The 23,121-nt window shown below is 37.0% G+C and overlaps 2 protein-coding genes across 2 annotated transcripts in view; both read right to left on the reverse strand.

The window, feature by feature from the left end:
• LOC139324491 (vomeronasal type-2 receptor 26-like) overlaps window positions 1-8,508 on the reverse strand; it is a 28,321-nt gene extending 19,813 nt beyond the window's left edge. The window contains exon 1 of the mRNA XM_070954203.1: window positions 8,074-8,508. Coding sequence (XP_070810304.1) covers window positions 8,074-8,508 — 435 coding nt within the window. The remainder of the gene's footprint in view (window positions 1-8,073) is intronic.
• Window positions 8,509-15,699: 7,191 nt separating this feature from the next.
• Window positions 15,700-20,704, reverse strand: LOC139324492 (vomeronasal type-2 receptor 26-like). The gene is made up of 4 exons (XM_070954204.1): window positions 20,249-20,704; window positions 18,609-18,836; window positions 17,787-17,913; window positions 15,700-16,616 (listed from the first exon to the last, which is right to left on the reverse strand). The coding sequence occupies exons 1-4, from the start codon at window positions 20,702-20,704 to the stop codon at window positions 15,700-15,702; spliced, it is 1,728 nt and encodes a 575-aa protein (XP_070810305.1).
• Between the last annotated feature and the right edge of the window lie 2,417 nt (window positions 20,705-23,121).

The following is a 23,121-nucleotide window of genomic DNA, read 5'->3' on the forward strand; positions in this document are numbered from 1 at the left end:
TGGGCGTTTTTCTATCTCAATGGCTTCTCTGCATAGAAGAACACAAGAACTCAGTCAGAAAAGAGGAACCAACTTCTTCCCTGGTCCAACACCTTAAAGCCACAGGACATGATATTGACTTTAAAAAGACCAGAACTATCGCCAAAACTGAACACTTTAACAACAGAATAATCAGAGAAGCCATTGAGATAGAAAAACGCCCACACAGCATGAACAAACGAGACGATACCTCCCGCCTACCAGCCATTTGGAAACCCGCCCTTATTGACAAACGAGTCCCTAACACGACGAATGACACCAGACCCACACTCACGAGTGCCACACCTGATGTCACCACCACACATCCACGCAGAAAGCAGACTCAAACCCACACTGATAATGAGCCACGACCAAGGACCAGAAGCCAGACCGCAGCTGCATCATTAGCCACTTTAAACCCCTCCAATCCATACATGAAGCAGACTGACACCCACCATGAAGAGCTCACACGGCCACAAACACGAAGCCAAACAACAACAACGCAGCTCACCAGCTCAAATCCCCCTGCAACTCAGACTAAGCTGAGCACAACCAAGCCCCCACCCAAACAGAACACAACCCCAGCCAATCAGAGCACAGCCAAGCCCCTAACCAATCAGAACACACCTCCACCCAATCAGAACACAGCCAAGTTCCCACCCAATCAGCTCACACCTCCACTAGCAGTTAAAAGGAAGAGACAGCTGCGATCTCACATTGCTCCTGGAAGCACGAAGCCGAGAACACCAGCCTGAAGATGACGAATGAGACTTCGTCGAAACGTCGCCAAGACACTTCCAATTTTACGTGGGAGAAGACCCGAATAACCAAAGACCTACATACAAACACCCGCGAAAACTTGAGAAAACATATATATATATATATATATATATATGTCTTTTTCTTTTTTCATAGGCTTTTATGTGCATATTCTTTCTAGCCAGGTTCCACCTATGTAAGCTAAGTTGTTCTTCAGCCCTAGTTCTGTGAAATCTCATTCACAAGTTTCTGGGCTTTTTGTATCCTGCTGAAAAGCAACAACTCTGTGCTGCAATTTGGGAGACTCAAATAGCTATTTCTGCCTTATAAGGCGTCATCAGTGAGCCACACCCTCTTCTCAAGTATCCTCCCTGTAGAGGTATAATGTGTCTTTTTCTTTTTTCATAGGCTTTTATGTGTATATTCTTTCTAGCCAGGTTCCATCTATGTAAGCTAAGTTGTTCTTCAGCCCTAGTTCTGTGAAAGAATATACACATAAAACGTCACCAAGACACTTCCAATTTTACGCGGGAGAAAACCAGGTGTTTTGGTAAACACTATATACATATACATATACATATACATATACATACATACATACATACATACATATATATATATATACATATATATATATATATATATATATAGTGTTTACTGAGACACCTGGTCTACCCCAAAATGTGGGAGGGCGCATTTTGCTCCCTTTTGCCTTTCAGCTCCAATCCAGGAGCCCTCAAGCAGTCGCATTCACGAGAAACCATTTTTATACCAAATATATTTTGCTGATAAAGAAATAAAGGGAGACCAATATAGATCTATTTCAAGCTTTTTAGCTTTCATCAGCCAGCCAGAATGGGAGCAGAATGCCTCCTCCCACATGTTGGGGTAGACCAGGTGTCTCGGTAAACACTTAATCTTTCCCCTGGCTCAAGCTGATGAAGGAGAACTTGTGGCTCAGTGGTTAATACAACTGCCTAAGATGCAGGCAGCCCAAGTTCGAATCCAAGTAATTGTATGGCTGGCTGATGAAAGCTAAAAAGCTTGAAATAGATCTATACTAGTCTCTCTTTATTTCTTTATCAGCAAAATATATTTGGTATATATATATTTCTCATAAACATACTTAAATGTACAGTCTCTTATCCATAATTAATTGCCAGGATCATACTATCATATGTGGTGGTCATGTAAGGAAGCAAAGAATTATTGGGTTAAAATATGAACATGGTTAGAGGGAATTTTACAACAACGTATAGAGTTAAGACCAGAGATATTTTTACTGGCAATTTTACTGGAGAAATATAGTAAAGAAGGTACATATTTGATTATTCATATAATAACAGCAGCTAGAATAGTATTTGCACAAAACTGGAAAGCAGAAAAAATCCCGTCAGAAGGAGAGATAATAAAGGAAAGTTTAGAATGTGCAGAAATGAACATTAAGAATAAAAGATAAAGAGGAGTCAGTGTATTTCAAGACATGGGGATGCTTTTATGATTGGTTAGAAAAGGAATATGAATAAAAGATCAGAGATAAATTGGATAGGGAAAAGGCAAATGAGAGAAAAGACAAAAAAGGAATAGAAATCCAGATGACACCTGGGTAAATGGAAAAGGGGGAAAACGGAAAAAGTGTTATTATATAAATGTACATGAATGATGATAAAGGTGTAACTATTAAATAAAAAAGAAATTGAAATGAAGATGTATGTACTGTAAATAGAAAATTGGGGCTGCTCGAATACCATTTTGAAAATATATTGAATTGAAAATGAAAACAATAATGGAGTGGGAGTGGAGAGAGGAGGAGAGGGATGGAGAGGAGGAGAGAGGAAAGGAAAGGAGAGAGCGGGTAGAAGAGCAACCCTGAATATACCTTAATATATGCAATTTTTTTAGGATGAAGAATTAACTAATATGAAAGTTAAAGGATGTATGATTAATGATGGATAAGAGACTGTACATTTAAGTATGTTTATGAGAATTTGTGCTTTATTAGTCATCAATATTCCTAATTCTATTTCATGGCAGCTGGTGCTGCTAGAGAAAGTGCACAATTTTTAAAACACAAATGAAATATTTAACAGGATTATACATTTTCATTTCTAAACTGTATTCCATTTTTATTATAAATTTTAACTTTTTCCATTGCACCTTTAGGCCATTTGCATTCAACTTATATTGCTATTACATAGAACTTAGCTAGAGAATAGGAAAATTCTTGAGTCAGTTTGGAACTGGGTGGCAGGTCTTACCTCCAACTTTAAAGAATGATATTGTTAGACTATTTATTCCATTTATATGTTCAAAAAGCTGAAATTACTCCCAATAATTCTGTATTTATTTATTTAAAACAGTTGAGAGGACAACATCTGCATGTTGCTGTATGCTTATGTTGCTTATGTTGCTATATTAGCATCATAAGCTAGTATATGTAGTTCAAGAAACTGCAGAAGACAGAGAGGCAAAAATCAAAATTCATATGGAAAACACTTTTTCTAAAACTAATCATTAACAGTAGTGCTATGTGCTATACAGTTCATAAGCAAAAGTAATAATTTGTTTTCTACCTCCTTCAAGCAATATATAAGCTTTCTATAAGACAACTCTTACCTTCCTGGTTGGCAATTTTCCCTTCTGGACACTGAAGACAATCATAGCAGCAAAATGGCTTCCCTTCTAATTTGCTTTTACTATATCCTGAATGACATTTGCTATTACAGAGAGAAAGTGGACGGGACTGTCCATAATGAAGAAAAGAACATTTATGATTGTCAGAAAATGCTTCTGAATGGACCAGACTAGATAGACTAATATTTATAAAATTACCTCATATTGCTTTCCTATTGGTCATGGCATGGTCTAATATTTAGTGTTAATTAGAGAATATTTGGTGTTAATTAGAGAAACAGAATGGTGTGTGTGTGTGTGAGATAGATAGCAAGACAGAGACAAAGAGAAAGAGTGCAGAGGAAGCATGGTGGTAGGATGTTAATGAAAACTTAAGGAATGAAAACTTAATAAAAACTAAGAAATAATGCAGTGATTTAGTAGTTTGCAAGGTTAGACAATGGTATGAACTACTCTGTTTTTGTGTTAACTTTTTATTCTCCCAAAGGAATGATATGTCTGTTAAAGCTACAATGTTATGTTTCCTTCTTCTGCATTACAAATGTCCTCTGATATTGTTATTTCAGTTGAATAATTTACTTTATTAAGTCAAAGCTGGTGTAGTGTGAGGAAGGTGGACTGAAAACAACTCCACAAAAAGTGGACCTGAGGATTATGATCAGCGGTGGGTTCTACTTACCTTTACTACCAGTTCGCAATGGGATCGCACACATGAGCCGAGCTTCATCACCTATGATGACATCTGGGGGGGGTTGGGCAGAGCCTCCAGCCGGTTTTACTACCGGTTCTTATGAACCGGTCCGAACCGGGGGCAACCCACCACTGATTATGGTGGAATGAAGAATCAGTGAGTAGACAGGATCTTTGATGATTCCTCTCCGGACAAGGAGAGGACTTGAGATCACCCATATTGTACTCATCAGAGACTGACTTGGATACTTTTTCCCCTATTTCCTTGTATTTTATCTTTTTTGAAATTTAATTAAGTTTAATTAAAATGTGAAATGATGCACCTTTATAGATTTATTATACTTGTGATGAAAAGGAAAGTCTCTTTATATATTTCTTATTTTTTCTTTACCATATATATCTTTTCATTTCTACTTCTATTGTTTCCCATACCTTCTACTTTTTTCATCTTCTACTTTTTAGTCTACTTTTAGTTTTTATCGTTTTAACTGTGATTTTAAAAGGAAAAGATGAATACATGTGCTATAAGATGAGGAAAAAAGACACAAAACAATGTTGACAAGCATTCTATAGAAGCTTTTTGGATTAAAAGAAGAATGCACTAGAATTTCTCACTGACCAATTTATGAAAAAATCATTTAGTATTAGACTGCATTCAACCATATATTCCTTAACCCCTTGTTCCCGTTTGACATCTGTCCACACTATAAGAAAACATGTCTAGTTATTACAACTAAATGACAAATTATGTAGGGTTATCCAAATGGGGAATAAGAAAAGTGGTTAATGATGTTGCATTAACTATTTCTACTCACATCCTAAACTTATTCTTAAATAATCAGAATGAGATATTGTATTGCAAATTCAAGTAAGAAAAACCATACCCTGATGTTTTCCTATAACTCAATCTGTCATTAACACAATATCACACTCGCTGATAATCATTAGATAGTTGGGAAAATTTTCTAAAGATAACCATATGGCCTAGATAGAAAATCAGAAACCATTTTGTTTCTCAATGTAAATATTGGTAAAATCAGTACTTCCTGTGTGGTTTTACTGTATTAATGGAATAATTATCAGACATAGTTGAATTTAACTTCCGTGGCATACCTGGTTAAACCTCCTTGGCCACACAATCGATTTCTCAGAAGATAATATTTCTCTTTTGGATATCATGGGATCTATCCCTCCAACTCTGACTCGCTGGAAAGACCGGTTTGGGAAAGTAATCCAATTTACAAGGTCAAATCCAATCTCTAACTCACCATTCTGATTGAAGGAAATCATATCTCCTGCATCATTGTTAAAGGAGATTCTTCTCACAAAGTGATTGAGCTAAGTTGAAAAACAAACAAATAAATTTAAATTAAAAAAAAAACCAGAGTAATATACCAAGAAGTACAAAAAATAATGTAATTTTCCCTTTGAGGAAGACAGGTAATAAATCCTTTCAAAGCTTTAAGAAGGTTATCAGTGTAACAGTAGTTGACAAAGCATATCATAAGTTAATTCATCTTAATTGAGTTATTTTTTAAATACAGTAAGACATACAGTTGCAAAATAATAAAAAGCCATGGGACTACCTAAAAACAGATTAAAATTAAGACTTTAAAACATCCATGATTTGAATTGTGTTTGAGGAAGTATTAATATTGGATAATATTTGGGGTGAGATGGGGAAACATTTTTAAATAAAATTACGCATGAACTAAACTGCAAGAAATTAGAATATGTCAATTTTATAGACACAAATATATTAGGTTATATTAAGTGCACAAATATATTAGGTTATATTAATTGATTTCTCAAAAATATATTACAACTTTTTATACTCTTACTCATATTAATAAGCAGTAGGTAAATCTAATTAGATAGACAGATAGATAGATAGACAGACAGACAGACAGACAGACAGACAGGTAGGTAGGTAGGTATAGATATAGATGATATATAGAGATAGAGATAGAGATAGAGATAGATAGATAGATAGATAGATAGATAGATAGATAGATAGATAGATAGAGATAGAGATATCTACTGTCCGACGCAAGGAACAGCGCTTCCAGATCTGGACGCATATGAAGGAGCACAACCACACATTTGATTTTTAAGAAGCTGAGGTTATTGTATCATCCTAAAGGAGGATGCCTACTAAAAGAAGACCGGTTCTCCAATAACAATTCCATCAACAGGCATATTGAACTGCCACCGGTCTACCAGGCTTTGGGACACCAGGAAAGACCCTGCAGGAGGAGCAGAGATGGTTTTCCACCCACCCACCCTCCACCTCTGGGCATGCAGACTCAGCCTGTGAAGGCATAGTTAGTCCTGTCCAAACACAGAGCCACCTGGCAGGGCTGTCTCAAACTGTAACAAATAGGATTAATGAGAAACAAACCTGGCTGACCACGAGGTCACGGACAAGGCAGCAAATTGCAATGGCTGACAGGCTAACATCATCCCCCACTAATAAGCAAGCTAGGAGGGAGGAAAGAGTAGGAATCAAGCCTCCATCATCCAGCATGACAACAGCAAAAACAACACAGCTGATTACAAGTGGGAGATGGCTGGAAGGGCCTATTGCACGTGCAAGGGCCAAATTGATTAATGGCATATAAAGGCAGAGATCTCTGTAATGGTAGTTTAATACTCTGACGATGTCAGCAGATGGCTGATGAAAGCTTAATAAAATAAAATTTTAATTCTTTTCAAATTTTCAAATTTTATGTTCTGGAGTTCGCAGGATGTCTGCTTCTTTCTTTACTAATATACCTGGAACTTGTATTTTTAGAATAGTTTGTAAAGATAGGTAGATATAGATATAGATTTAGATATGTATTTCTCTTTAGCCAGGTAAACCAAGATATTATGCAGCCCTAGTTCAGTGAAATCACAATTCACTAGTTTCTGGGCTTTTTTTCTTCTGGCAGCCAGCAGACCCTTTGCTGCCCATTGGGAGACTGAGATAGATCTATTTCGGCCTTATAAGGCCTCATCAGTTAGCCACACCCTCATCTCATGTATCCTCCCTGTAAAGGTACAATATTTGTTTTTCTTTCTTTTTTGTAGGTTTTATGTGTATTTCTCTTTAGCCAGGTTCTACCTACATAAACCAAGATATTATGCAGCCCTAGTTCAGTGAAATCACAATTCACTAGTTTCTGGGCTTTTTTTCTTCTGGCAGCCAGCAGACCCTTTGCTGCCCATTGGGAGACTAAGATAGATGTACCTTAGATAGAAAAAAAGCCCAGAAACTAGTGAATTGTGATTTCACTGAACTAGGGCTGCATAATATCTTGGTTTACGTAGGTAGAACCTGGCTAAAGAGAAATACACATAAAACCTACGAAAAAGAAAGAAAAGCAGATATAGATATAGATATAGATATAGATATAGATATAGATATGGATATGGATATGGATACGGATACGGATACGGATACGGATACGGATACGGATACGGATATGGATACGGATACGGATACGGATACGGATACAGATACAGATACAGATACAGATATAGATATAGATATAGATATAGATGGATGTAAATCTGAAAAAGCTTTTGAATTCTGTTGGTTTAGGACAGTGGTGTCAAACTCAAGGTCTGGGGGCCAGATCCAGTCCATGGGGTGCTTAGATCTGGCCCATGGGGCCACTCTGAAAACAGCAAAGGACCGACCTGCGTTGCCTATGCCAGTGAAAATGGAGCTCGGGAGGGCCGCAGGCAGCCCTTGCAAGCTCCATTTTCATTGGCAGAGGGTTGCAAGAGGCTGTTGTAGCTGAAAATGGAGCTAGGGAGCCCGTTTTTGCTGGCAAAGCACTCAGGCCACCACGTGTCCCGACATGAGTGATGTCAAACTGGCCACACACACCCTGGCTATGAACACCCCGGTCCTCCAAGGTCAAACACAATCCTGATGCAGCCCTCAATGAAATTGAGTTTGACACCTCTGGTTTAGGACTTTACCTTCCAGAATTGCTGTTTCACAAAGGAAAGTTTGGCTTTGTGGTTTTCTGTTCTGAATGTGACTGCAGATGACAGCATGGCATGCAAAGCATGTGCTACCAAGTAGACTGCATTGTAGATGCTGTAGCTGTGGCCAGTCATGTCCATTTCAAACACAGATGTCGGAAGAGTCTCCAGTTTCTCTTTTCCAGTGCACATGACTACTTCTTCTTCATCATTTATCACAGAGTTGGAGAATGAACATTCAAATGCATTTTTCCAGAAGAGCTTGACAAAGCTATCTTCTTTGTCAAAGTCAGGGTTTCTCATCTGAACAAATTCCCGGAATCCGAACACTTTGTTTGAATGAATTGCAAAAGTGAGAGCACCATGGATGAAGTCTATGTCCTCATTCCTTATGAAGGGAAGTGAAATGAAATCTATTTGTGCTGTCATAACCCAGACTTTAACTTTTGTTCATAGCTCTATTCCCTGCAATCTGGAAATAATGGGGAATGTTCTGAAAAGAATCATGTCATCAATTTCCCCGTGGATTATTACTACATTAGTGGTGCTTCTCATAATCACCTTGTATGTTTTAATTCCATCTTCCATAAAGTCAAAAATACTATTTGAATATGTTGTTTCTGGAATGCCTTCAATGAAATCAAAGCAAATACCTCTTTGGGAAAACATGGCAACTACATCATGTACAAAATTCTCACTATTCTCATTCTTTGAAGAAATTATACCAATCCATGTCCATTTAAAGTGCAGTAGCAATTGGAGAATTCCTTTGTACTGATAGTTGATATTTGGGAACATTTGTTGGTATAAAACAGCTTCCTTTTCCCCTCTTCTCTCTGGAGTATAGCTATATATGATCTAAACACATAGAAATAATGAGTTGGGAGGATGCATGCTCAGTCTCATATTTTTTAAGTGTCCCAAGAATATAACTTAAACTCAAATTCCAATTTCAAAGTTTGAATCCAGCCATACTTTACTTAGGAATTTAGGGCATGTTAATGGACCAGAATGTTCCCACATTCTTTCTAAGCTTTGATGATTTGGAATTCACCTGGAAAACAAATGTTTTACTAGACCTAGTCTAGTTTGTTTTTGCATTGGAGAATTTACTGTACAATAGTGCATTGCTCCTTAGGCAAAACTGAATCAACAAAACTAATCTTCTAGATAGTTTGCCCCAGACAATCTATTAAATTGTCCAATATGTATTTCATGAACGTATTTTTTTTTTTGCATTATACGAATAAGGCAGAACACACACACACACACACACACACACACACACACACACACACACACATATATTCTTTCTAGCCAGGTTTTACCTATGTAAGCTAAGATGTTCCACAGCCCTAGTTCTGTGAAATCTCATTCACAAGTTTCTGGGCTTTTTGTATCTTGCTGAAAAGCAACAACTCTGTGCTGCAATTTGGGAGACTCAAATAGCTATTTCTGCCTTGTAAGGCGTCATCAGTGAGCCACACCCTCTTCTCAAGTATCCTCCCTGTAAAGGTACAATGTGTCTTTTTCTTTTTTGTAGGCTTTTATGTGCATATTCTTTCTAGCCAGGTTTTACCTACGTAAGCTAAGATGTTCCACAGCCCTAGTTCTGTGAAATCTCATTCACAAGTTTCTGGGCTTTTTGTATCTTGCTGAAAAGCAACAACTCTGTGCTGCAATTTGGGAGACTCAAATAGCTATTTCTGCCTTGTAAGGCGTCATCAGTGAGCCACACCCTCTTCTCAAGTATCCTCCCTGTAAAGGTACAATGTGTCTTTTTCTTTTTTGTAGGCTTTTATGTGCATATTCTTTCTAGCCAGGTTTTACCTACGTAAGCTAAGATGTTCCACAGCCCTAGTTCTGTGAAATCTCACTCACAAGTTTCTGGGCTTTTTGTATCTTGCTGAAAAGCAACAACTCCGTGCTGCAATTTGAGAGACTCAAATATTATAAGGCCTCAAAGCCTTATAAGGCACATAAAAGCCTACAAAATTCCTTTGCAGCCCAAGGAAACAACAGCCAATAACTTAATAGTCAGCAACAACTCGATCTACATCTAAAAAGCTACACACAATAGCCACCATATAAATGCCACACACAGAACAGCTCAAAGCAGCCAAATAAATTCCCTGAAGATGGGCTCCAGCATGAGTCCAAAGGCTCAGAAGACAAAATCTCTGGTCCCGGTCACCAACCCAGATTGCGTCCTGCATCATAAAATAACTATATCCATTTAAATACTGAATGAATAAATAAAAGTCCAATGTTCCAAGCAAGCAGTATACCTGTGACATCTTGTAAAGGGACAGGATGGTTGACATATGAGCCCCAACTGCAGCAGTTGGTCCTCCAATGACGGCAATTGGCCTATTCTGCATGTCACAGCTGTAGTTAGGGATGAATCTGTCCTGAGTAGAGAACAGTTCCAATGAGGCATGATAGGTCCAACTTGGACTAAAATAGCCATTGTAGATATGGAAGCCCAAGGTATGGTTAGGCAAGATTTCAGGATTTTCATTGATTTCCTTGACTGCAAATTGTAAAGCCAGAAATTGCTGATAGATTGATGTGATTACTCTAAAAAGAGCAGTACATATTATTTTACAGCATTTGTAGTTTAAAATAAAATACTTGGCATATTGATGAATGTCTGAATTAGTGAGATTAATGAATCCCATGAAACGGTTAATAAATCCCATGAATAGAAGAGAATAGAATTCTTTATTGGCCAGGTGTGATTGGACACACAAGGAATTTGTCTCTGATGCATAAGCTCCCAGTGTGCATACAAGCAAAAAGGCTCATTTTGATGAACTAAAGCAGAGTTTATGAGTTTATTATCCTTATAATAATAAACTTAATCATAATAAAAATGCATTCATCATAAATCATAAGATACAACACTTAGTGATAGTCATAGGATACTAAATAAGCAATCAACATAAATCATACTAGATACAAAATAAAACAAATAATATAAATTGTAAGATACAAGCAACAAAGTTATACTCATAAGTTATACTCATAAGTTATACTCATAAGAAGATAAGGAAATAGGTAATAGGAAAGATGAGAAAGATAATAATAATACAGCCCTCCTAGGTAGTTTGACAGTGTTGTAGGAATTAGTTGTTTAGCAGAGTGATGGCATGGGAGGGGTGGAAGTGTCCTTGTGTCTAGTTGTCTTGGCATGCAATGCCCTATAGCAGTGATGGCTAACGTTTTTGCCATCGCGTGCCAAAAGTGGGGTGAGCCTGGGGAGGGTGAAAACAGCCTTCCCCACCCCCTTGGAGGCCCTCCGGAGGCTGGACACTGCCCATTTCCCGAGTTCCGATGAGACCAGAAGGGCCGTTTTTCACCCTTCCCAGGCTCCAGAGGCTTTCTAGAAGCCTGGAGAGGGCGAAAACAGTCTTCCCCACCCCCTGGAGGTCCTCCAGAGGATGGAAACAGTGTGTTTCCCAACTTTCGTTGGGCCCAGAAGGCCTGAAAAGCAGTTGGCCGGCATGCACATGCACGCTGGAGCTGAGCTAGGACAATACTCATGTGCCCACAGATATGGTTCCATGTGCCACCTGTGGCACGCGTGCCATAGGTTTGTCATCACGGCCCTATAGTGTCATCTTGAAGGAAGAAGTTGAAACAGTTTATGTCCAGGATGTGAGGGGTCTCTAGACATTTTCACAGCCCTCTTTTTGACTCGTGCAGTATACAGGTCCTCAATGGAAGACAGGCTGGTAGAAATTGTTTTTTCTGCAGTTCTAACTATCCATTGAAGTCTGTGGTCACTTTATTTACATTTACACTATTTGAAGTGATATTTCTATGGAAAAATGGGGTAATTCGTTCCAGTTTCATTGAAATAGGCAATGAAGAATTTTAAGTCAAATTTTTATATTTCATTAATGAACTATTACAGTAATTCAAATTTATTGCAGTCATAGAAAACTAAATACCTGTACTGAAATTGAAACTATTACAGTAAAAGATTAAAAGACATTTACAACCTAAATTTATTTTTAACAGTCACAGAGCAGTTATAGAAAGCAAAATAAAAAGAAAACTATTCCAAACATTATTCCTATCTATCTTCTTAATATATAGAACTCATAAATATTTAAAAATAAATAAAGTGAACAAAGGGCAAGTTGAAGGATAATAAACTCATAAACTCTGCTGTAGTTCTTCAAAATGAGCCTCTTCCTTTTTTTGAGCTTTCCACAAATAGAAACTTCCTCTTCTCCATTTTGCAAACACAACAATTGACATCTAAAACCCCATCTGTGCCTATACTAGCCTCATACTAACTGAATTTTGACTTACATTATAAACAACTTGGTATCTGCATTAATATCACCCTGTTCAACAAGTGATTATTATCTACTTATACTGTTTTTTCTTTTAAAAAATGTATATTAACGCAAGCAAATAGGATTCTGATTCTCATTTAAAAGCTATTTATAAATTTTGAAACATAGAGAGACACTACCTATTTTGGAGACATCAGTGTTTTTCTTTAATACTATTCCCTTCGGATTATGGAAATAAATTTCAGATAACATTGCAAATGTCTTATTTCTATTCTATTAGTTGCATAATTTATTTAAGATTTGACCTAATAGATTCTTCATTATACACATGACATGATTTTTTGCAGGTAAGAACCTTATTAGGAGAAAAATCTTGTTATGGGAATAAAATCAGAAATTGAGAATCAAGAGGAGAATTTTCATCACTGCTTTTTGTCAGTAGAAGTTCTAATCCTTTTTCAGAAGACTTGGTCGAATAAGATGACCATCTTACTCAACCCAGCTGTCTCCTTAACTCAATATCAGAACCAGATACATGGAGTTTTGTGATGTACAATACTACTAATTCTATCATTCCTTCTTAGTCCAGGTTTTAGACATTTCAGCATAATATTACCCCACACTTGAGAGACTGTGTCACTCTCTTGTCTCACTTTTCCTATGGATGTGTTGTCTTCTAAAGAAATGTTAGCATTTGTGCTAATAAAATACTTAAAAGAAAATAAAATGTTTGTTCTCGACCTATAGGTGTTTAAAATGTACTGCCTAATTAATTATTCTGGAGAAAGTGGTAGAAAAAGAACACAAATGTATAGGATATCATTCAGCAAAGACTGGATAATACTCAACAATGATTTAATTTTTTTTTAAATGGAATACAGTTAACAGCAAACAAAGACAGGTCTGTCAATACAAATTATTACGTGACACATATGAATCATACAGAATCTTAAATTGAGCTTAACTTTTGGTGATTCCATTCATGCAGGGTTTTTTTCAAAATCTTACATGAATTGAATCTTCTTCTATGATTTTGATTTATATTTTGCTCCTCAATCTAGTCAATAGCCACAAAATTCTCAGGTTGCCCCAAATCAAGTTAGATCCTGCTTAGATTTCTGGATCAGACAAGGCTGGCTTGGTGCTGCCAGATATATTTGTTGGTATGTATGTTTGAAAGAAACTTACAGAATGTCATCAAAAAGATGACCAGAGGGTGCTTCACTGAAGTCCATCATGGAATAGAATATGTAGATCTTAGATAAAATACCTACAATGATCACGTCTCCTGATTGGTATTGCTTATGAAGAAAAGGCAGAGGCTCACCAATCCTGCATTTAGCACTGGGAAATTTGCATACAATTTGGGGCAAAAGCACTAAAACCAATGTTTCAAACACCACCATGCTGGATGAAACAGTTCCTTTTTAAGCCATTTCTACTGTGCCAGCATCCCCCATCAGTCAGTTTACAGAAAAGCCCAGGTGCTGACTGAGTAAATAACTCTTTGAACTAAAAACTGTCAGGTGATGAGACTCACAGAATCCTTTCTAGCTTATTCCCAATTTTGAATACTTCAGGGAATATTAATGGCACTGTATTTTTTAAAAAATACTTTTGCTTTTCTCATGTTGTGTTTCCATTCTAGTGGCTCTAGAATTCATGTGGGATATATTTCAGAATAACTCAGAAGTTATTTTGCTTAAATGAATAATTGCAATTAGTATAAGGGGTGTGGGGGGAACCCTAAATCATAAATAAGGAAATTTATTCATGTTGTTGATCACATAGGCCATTGATCTTGTAGAAATGTTTTACACATTTTAGAAAAATAACAAGAATTATAAGAGATTATTGAAGTTGTCAGAATGAGTACAAGTGTTCCCTTTGTGTTATGAGATGTAGTGGAAATAAACCTAGTCAAATTGCTAAGTACAATGGAGAAATCAAAAAGCCGAATGGAATAGGCTGTTTACATTTATGCAAGCATTGTACCAAGAGTTTTAGAAATCGGTTGTTTACTGACAGCATGATAGTGATCCACAATCTAGTTGTAACTTCAAAAATAAAGGGAGGGGAAGGGAAAATTTCTTCAGATTTCTTTGCATGAATATTGCTTTTACTATATATTCATTATGACTTGGAAATGAGATTCTTTTGAAAATACACAAAACTGACATGAAGCAACAAGAGACAAATCAGCTTTCCCCAACCTTCACTGCCCAATAAAATATATCTACTTTTTCTAAAACCTTAGCACATCGAGCAATGAAAAGATCAAGAAAACGAATATTTAAAGACAGAAATAACATTATTGATTCCTAAAATATTTTTTATTTATTTTTTATTTTTATTTTTGAATTTGTATACCGCCCTTCTCCCTGAGGACTGAGGGCGGTGAACAGCCAGATAAAAACATCAAATACAAATATTAAAACACATTTAAAAATATATATAGATTTGGCCCCATTAATTAAAAACGATAAGCAAAACAGAACAATTAATAAAACCCTTAAAAAGAAATTAAGCCAGCCCGGCTTGTTGAAAAAAGAAAGTTTTAAGGGCACGGCGGAAGGCACTGAGGTCATGGATTCTCCTTATCTCAGGGGGCAACTGATTCCAGAGGGTAGGTGCCCCCACAGAGAAGGCCCTCCCCCTGGGGGTCACCAGCCTGCATTGTATGGTTAATAGGTATATGGTTAATATATGGTTAATAGGTAAAAACTATAAATATTGGAACAATTTTTTTCTTATCTCTTTACTCTCCAATTTGCTTACTCACAAAATTTGACTAAGTTCAAGAATGTCAGTGTTTGGGTCAAATTTTGGAGAAATTCCAAGCACATTGTTTTGGCTTCCTTTTAAAACAAATTTTAGATTTCTTAACATTACATAAAAAATAAAGAACTCCACTTTTCAGTGACACCTAAAGGGAAATTTTGCTTTCATTCATGTTTTATTCTTGAAATATGTTGAACAGGTAGAATTTTCCATAGTGCTGTTGTTTAAATAAATAAGTAAGTAAGTAAGTAAGTAAGTAAGTAAGTAAGTAAGTAAGTAAGTAAGTAAGTAAATAAATAAATAAATAAATAAATAAATAAATAAATAAATAAATAAATAAATAAATAAACAAATAAATAAATAATCACTAAACATTTCAACTGAAGACAAAAGAGGTATTATCTTCTTATAGGGATTTGGCTTTAGGTCATCAGACTTTTCAAGAACTGAACAAAAATACCCCAGGCACTTGTTTTCTTTTAATTAAGAAATTCTATTCCTTTTCAGTTATAGAGGATGGAAATTATTCTTATGGCAAACTGTTTAGTTTTTTTCCCCCTTTTAGCTGTTCCTTGTTATTTAAATCAGGCCTCAACAGAATAATGTAACATTTTGGGAAGAAGATGAAAGCCAGTAACCCCCCACTGGAGCACAAAATGGAGAAGATCTCTACAGCCACCATATATTTCCCCTTTGTGCTCAAGTAGGTTGGAACAAAGGACAGCCAGACACTGCAAAAGACCAACATGCTGAAGGTGATAAATTTGGCTTCATTAAAGGTATCCGGTAACTTCCTGACCAGGAAAGCCACCACGAAGCTGATAATTGCCAAGAGACCCATAAAACCAAGGACACAGTAAAACATGATGGCTGACCCTTCCTTACATATCAATACAATTTCCTTTGGCATGGAATACATGTCAACATCTAGGAACGGGGGAAAGGTTGATAGCCATACTGTACAAATAATGGTTTGAATAAAAGAGCAAGAAAGGACAATAGAAAGACCCAGTCTCTTCCCCATCCATTTTCTAATTCTGGATCCTGGCTTGGTAGCCATGAAAGCAAGAATTACAATGATAGTCTTGGCCAAAATGCTAGAAACTGCCATGGAGAAGATGATGCCAAAAGTAACTTGCCGAAGAAGGCATGTCCATTGGTGAGGCTGGCCAATATATAGCAAAGCACAGAGAAACGAGAGCAGGAGAGAGATGAGAAGAATGTAGGTGAGGGTTTCATTGTTGGCTTTCACAATAGGGGTGTCGTTGTTTTTAATGAAGAGCCAGAGCAGCAAAATAGTAATAATAGAAAAAGTAAGAATAAAGCTGGTAAAAATGTTCCCCAGCATTTCTTCATAGGATAAAAATGTTACAAATTTTGGAAGGCAGAAATTTTGCTCCTCATTTGGATAATGATCTAGTGGACACTGAAAGCAGTTGTCCATGTCTGTGGGGAAAGAGAAACAGGCTTTTATTCTATACTGTATATAGCTTTCATGAAAATGATACTGGAATAATCAGATCTGTTTTAGTTGTTAATCCCTACAGACAGCTGCATGATGGACAACCTGAGTACCTCAGCAGATCATCAGTCATGATCCCAGACCACAATTGGGGCACCACACCTCTGGGTAGTATCTTTTACCCTTCTGATTAGTAATCTTCTCTGTTGGATGGCAATCCGTCGGCAATCCTCTGTTGGACGGCAAGGAAGGCAATGAAAGCAGCAAAATGGTTTCCCTTCCTTTTTAGCCTTCTAAATTTGATAAGAATTTGATAAGGGCCCTGTTACTTGGTTTTACTGTTAATTGGTTCATTATGAGCTGAGGTGGCACAGTGGTTAGTGTGCCAGTACTATAGGCTACTTCAGCTGACTGCCTGCTGCAGTTTGGCAGTTCAGCAATTCAAATTCCACTGGCTCAAGGTTGACTCAGCCTTCCATCCTTCTGAGATGGGTAAAACGAGGACCCAAACTGTTGGGGGCAATAGGCTGACTCTGTAAAACCACTTACAGAGTGCTGTAAAAGCACTATGAAGTGGGAAATAAGTCTAAGTGCTATTGCTATCACAGATGCTGTTTGTACTTATTTATTTTATGGATGTTTTTATTGTTTTTATGTTTTCTAACTTTTTTTTTTTTTAATTTTAGAATTGTAAGCCACCAGAGTCACTTGGCTGAGTTGAGCAGCTATAGAAATTGACTCCATCAATCCGAGTAACTCAACAGATAATCAGTTGTGACCACAGCTACCAAATGGGCAACCATTCCTCTAAGTATTACCCTGTTTTCCGAAAAATAAGCCTCCCTAGATAATAAGCCCAATCAGGCTTTTGAGTGCATGCGCTAAAATAAGCCACCCTAAAAATAAGCCCTCCCTGAAAATAAACCACCACCACCACAAAAATATTAATATGCATGCGCAGATGGCTGCCATTTCCTCTGGTTAGGGTTAGGGAGACAGAGCTGGAAATCAGGTAAAATGGCAAGGGGAGCCCCATCTTGTTCCATGTACTCCAAAATAATAAGACCTCCCCGAAAATAAGGCCAAGTGCTTATTTTGGGGTTCAAAAAATATAAGACAGTGTCTTATTTTCAAGGAAACACAGTATCATTTACCCTTCTGATTAGAAATCTTCTCTGTTGGACAAGGAAGGCAATCATAGCAGCAAAATGGTTTCCCTTCCTTTTTGGCCTTCCTGTAACCTGGATGACAATGGTCATTGCAAACAGAAAAAGGCTTTGTCTACAGAGAAAAGAAAGAGAAGGTTCTCTATCTTGCAAATGTATATATCTACAAATAACCATAGGAACATGTGCTTTCATAGATGAATAATTCAGAAAAAAAATCATATATGACAACTTATTGTGAAGACTCCTCTAGGGGAAAGTTGTTTTTCAATTTTGCTTATGTGTATCCAGAAATTCATATAGAGAGTGATAGCTAGGCAATGAGTCAGATTAAAAGAAAAGTGACATGATGTATTTCTGCACCAATCCAATGTCATTTAAATGTCATACTTTGAATTTATTAGCATTTCACAGTGATATTTTATTTATTAATAAATAAATAAATACTTCAATTTGAGATAATAACTCAAATGAATGAATATAGCTCCCAAATATATTTAAGTCATGATTTTGGATGGAAACCATGGTATAAATGAATGCAATCAAATAAATATGGTATTAACACATAAGCATATTAAGGAAGAAGAGATGACATGCTTGTCCTGGAATATATGATTCCTGAATATTGATATTCTGTGTAAAATGAAATATTTGAACATTTCATGTTTTGTTGGATTCTTTCTCCTATATCTTGTGATCTGACACTTCTTTCTACATTTTCTCTGTATTTTCTGAGGTAGTTGAAGAGAAGTTAATTCAAAACATATATTTTTAAGTTTGAATAGAACTCTTAAGATGTATAGGTCCTACCTGGTTAAACCACTTTGGCCAAATTATGGTTTCCTCTGAAATAGTAAATGTGTTTTCTGCGAGAGACAAGGGTTGTATGTCTCCAACTTTGACTCTAAGGAAGGAAAGGTTTGGGAAGGTAACCCAGTTGATAATATCAAATCCAGTTTCTACTTCTCCATTTTGATTGAAGAAAATTGTTTCCCCAACACTGTTGTTAAATGAGATTATTTTCACAAAATGGTTGAGCTGAAGAGAAGAGATGAGATTGCAATTCATCAGGATATATTTAAGGATACTGCTGTTTTCCATTTGAGTTTTTTTTCCATGTATAACAAATAGACATAGACAGAAAACAGGAATTAGAATAGCGTTCTAGAGAAAAAGGAGAAATTAAGATGAATAGATTCATTTTCTGAGAAGGCCTCAAGTATTTGTTTGCTGGACACATGTTGCTATGCAATCTCATGCCTATTTGTAAAGGGGTGTGATCTGTGCCTGTATGATTAGGTCTCAATACAGAGTAACTCTTAGGCAAATAGCCTATGAGAACCAGGGGTGCTATTCAGCAGGTTCTGACAGGTTCTGGAGAACCGGTAGAGGATATTTTGAGTAGATTGGAGAACCGGCAAATACCACTTCTGGCTGGCCCCAGAGTGTGGTGGGAATGGAGATTTTGCAATATCCTTCCCCCGGGAGTGGGGAGGGAATGTGGATTTTGCAGTATCCTTCCCCAGCCATCCTACCAAGACATGCCCACCAAGCCACACCATGCCCACCAAGCCACGCCCACAGAACCGGTAGTAAAAAAAAATTGAATTCTACCACAGATCAGAGCTCTTTGGGAAGATGTATCAGTAACTGGTCTTTCTACAACTGATCCAACATATTTCTAATTGTAAAATTGTGGTTGTTTGGAACATATAAAAATCACTATGACACAGAATAGCCATGAAAGAATTAAGTAGAAATGCAGCCTATTTAGGAAGGCACATCCCACCATTGTGAAAAAAGTGATCACTTGACAAAGGCGCTTTTTCAAGAGGCAACTGGACTTTCTGGTTTTCTTTGAAGAAGTTTCACTTCTCATCCAAGAAGCTTCTTCAGCACCTTTGGGACAAGCATGACCTAGATGACTGAGACATTGATCACCTGACAGTTTATGAACCAATACTAGCTTTCATAGCTCACATTTTTGGGGGTAATATTAGGCTTCAGTGATTAGTAACTATGTTCAAGACAATAGAGTTCCTGGTGTTTCACCAACAACTGCTATGAATTAGACTCAACGTGCCTCTCAAGATACAGTCTATATTAGTAAACCAGCTTCCATTCTTGCTTAGCTGATATATACTTTTGAAATTTTAAACCACGTGAGCTATACTGGTATCTTTGTACTCGACTACTTTGAAACTCATCAGATTTGGTACTCATTGCATTTTGATGCAAAAAAAAAATTGTCCTGATACTCATTGTTTGTTTAGTACTCAATGCACAAACTAGAACTTCTTGTTGTCCGCTGCCTTGTGACACACTACATTATTTATTATGGGGAAAAAATTTCCCATTGATTTTGGTGCTCATCACGCCTCCTGGAATCAATTAACAAAATGATTCCAGGTAAAAAAGAAATATAACACAAAGCAATATGTTGACATTACCTCCCATAGGTGTTGAGCCAGCAAGCTATGGATTGCTTCAATGACACTCTCTGTTTTTTTCAGTTGAAATGAAATCATGTTGTGCAAAGCATATGCCACAGCATAGACTGCATTGTAGACGCTGTAGCTATGGGAAGTCATGCTCATTTCAAAAATAGATGCTGGGAGATTCTCCAGTTTCTCCTTACCAGTGCAGGAGACCCTTCCTTGCCTGTCTATCATGGACTCAGGAAAGAAACATCCAAAGGCCTCTTCCCAAAAACCCCGAATGAAGCCATCTTCTCCTTCAAAGCTAGCATTTATCAATCGAAGAAAGTCAGTGAATCTCGGGACCTCTTTTGAATGAACTGCTAAGGACAGGGCACCATGGAGCAAGTCTATGCCTTCCTTCCTTTGAAAAGGGAATGATGTGAATTCCATCTGAGCCGTCATAAGGTAAACCCTTCCTTTTGCCATTATTGATACATCCTCATATTTTGACAATGTGGAACACATTCTGAAAAATATCATGGTCTCAATTTCACCATAAACAATGGATACATTAGCAATGCTTTTAATTATAACATCATACTGATTTATTCCCTCTGTCACCATTTTATCAATTTCACTAACTGATGTCATTATTGGGAATCCTTCTATATAATCAAAGCAGATTCCTCTCTGAGAAAACATAGGAAGAGCTTCTTGAACAAATCTCTCTCCATTGTTATCATTGTCATAGAGTACCCCAATCCATGTCCACTGGAAATGCAACAGTAACTGGAGAATCCCTTTATATTGTCTGTGTACATCTGGAAACATCTGGTGATAGAAAACAGCTTGAGTTTTCCTATTCATTTCAGAAGCAGAGCCATAAGTGAACTATAGCACATAAACAAAAATTGTTTTAGAAAATTAGTAACTAGATAAATCGATTTTTTTATATCTTTTTCCATGTGTGAGTAAAATATCATTTCTTTCTTACACACAGGAGTTTATGAAATCAAATTCCCTAATCCCATAGAAAGAATGTGCTGAAAAGCAGATGCCTTGCTATGTAACAATGAGAACATACCACAGAAATGTGAAAATATGCTTTGGAAAAAGTTAAACAAAGAATCTCCAGTAGACTGAACTCAGTTCATGTAATGTCAGTAATGACATTTTCAGTCAGTATAGCATGTGTTCATGTTGGAACATCAAACAAAACTATTCCCCTACTATTTTCATTTCTCCGGAAAGGGAAATCTGTATTCTTCACAGGTTTTCATTAACAGTTTGTAGTAAGGAGAAAGGGAATTACTATATATTTTTCAAAACTATTTTTAAAGGAAAACCTAGACCCGTGATGGCGAAGCAATGGCACATATGCCAGAGGTGGCATGCAGTGCCCTCTCTGACAGCATACGAACCATCACCCCAGTTCAGCTCCACTGTGCATGCGCACGCGCCTCCTGCTGGCCAGTTGGTCTTCAGGTCTCTGCCACGCATGCACTGGGGTTAGGGCGCATGCATGCACAGGGGCGCATTCGGGGGTGCATGCAGGGTGTGCACACAGGGGGAGGGGCATGTGAGGGAGGCCATGTGAGCATATGGGGGGGTGGAGTGCATGCAGGGGCTGCACGTGTATTGTATTTTGGTGGTTCGGGCACGCACATTCACACGCATTTGCACACGCATGTGCACACTTTGGGCACTCGGTCTAGAAAAGGTTTGCCATCAGTGACTTAGACAGATAGCTATAGATTTAAAATCTGAGAGGAAACTCTTACTTGTAGAATCTTGTAAATAGAGAGAATAGCTTCCATGTGGATACAGACTTCAGAATTAGGTCCTCCAATGACTGACACTAGATTGTTCTCAGTTTCACACTTGTAGTTAGGGATTAACTTGCCTTCTGTTGAAAATACTTCCATTGAGGCATGATATGTCCAGCTTGCAATAAAATTGCTGTTATAGATATGGAAGCCCAGAGTGAGATTGGGCAAAATCTGGTGATTTTTATTGATTTCTTCTATAGCAAATGCCAAAGACAAAATGTGTTGGTAGAGCTGAGTCACCACCCTGAATTGAAATGAAATGTTGATTACAGCTCATTGGTTTCAGGACATTTGTTCAACTCATAGCTTTAAATATATTGTTCTCAAAGCTACCCTCAGGTGAGATTGTATCAAAATTGCTGCTAAGCAAAATTTTTCCTCTCCACAGAAGTCTTGCAAGACTAAAATAACTAAACAGTATATTATTGTGAATAACTGAAGTTCTGGGAAATCAAAACTTTAGTTATTCATAATAACACAGAGATAATCAGTTTCTCTGTTGATATTCAGTTTAGAAACAGTAAAAATAAGAACAGCTTATAAAGTAGTGGCCAAAATAGTGGAAATCTTTTGAGAAAAGTGTATTTTCAAAAACTAGCTAATAACACCACTTTTTTTTTTGAGTAGTACCATAAAATTATATATCAATGGAAAGATAATTTAATCAAGAATGTAATGCAATAACTTTTATGAAGGATTTGCTATTAGAATAGCATTTACAGTATAAAGAAGAAAAGTGAAACACGTAGAAAAGAACGAGATATGCAAAATTATCACCATACAAAAAATGAGATATACCAAAATTATCACCATGTCAGTTAATACTTAGTTGGGTAACCTTTAGCATGAATTATGGCCTTACAACATCTTCCAATGGAGTAAACCAAGTCTTTTAGTTCTGCAGCTATTATAATATGAAACCAAGATTGAATGATTGCTTCTATTAACTGGGTTTTATTGCTGGGTTGCGTCTGACTAACAAGTTTCTTTAGTCGGCTCCATAGATTTTCAATTGGGCTATTCCCAGGGGATTTCAGCAGTGGAATATGATTATCTTGAAACTCCAAAAACAAG

This window comes from Pituophis catenifer, unplaced genomic scaffold (genome assembly GCF_029215685.1).
Source record: "Pituophis catenifer annectens isolate HBS135680 unplaced genomic scaffold, rPitCat1.0.hap2 SCAF_15, whole genome shotgun sequence".
NCBI lineage: Eukaryota > Metazoa > Chordata > Lepidosauria > Squamata > Colubridae > Pituophis > Pituophis catenifer.

Coding starts and splice junctions, on each gene's coding strand:
- LOC139324492 (XM_070954204.1), bottom strand. CDS start 20,704: ATGGCAAAAGGAAGGGTTTACCTTATGACGGCTCAGATGGAATTCACA. Junction 17,914..18,608: donor GGCCAAAGTGGTTTAACCAG/GTAGGACCTATA, acceptor TTTTCTCTGTAG/ACAAAGCCTTTTTCTGTTTG. Junction 16,617..17,786: donor GAAGATTTCTAATCAGAAGG/GTAAATGATACT, acceptor CTTTCCCCACAG/ACATGGACAACTGCTTTCAG.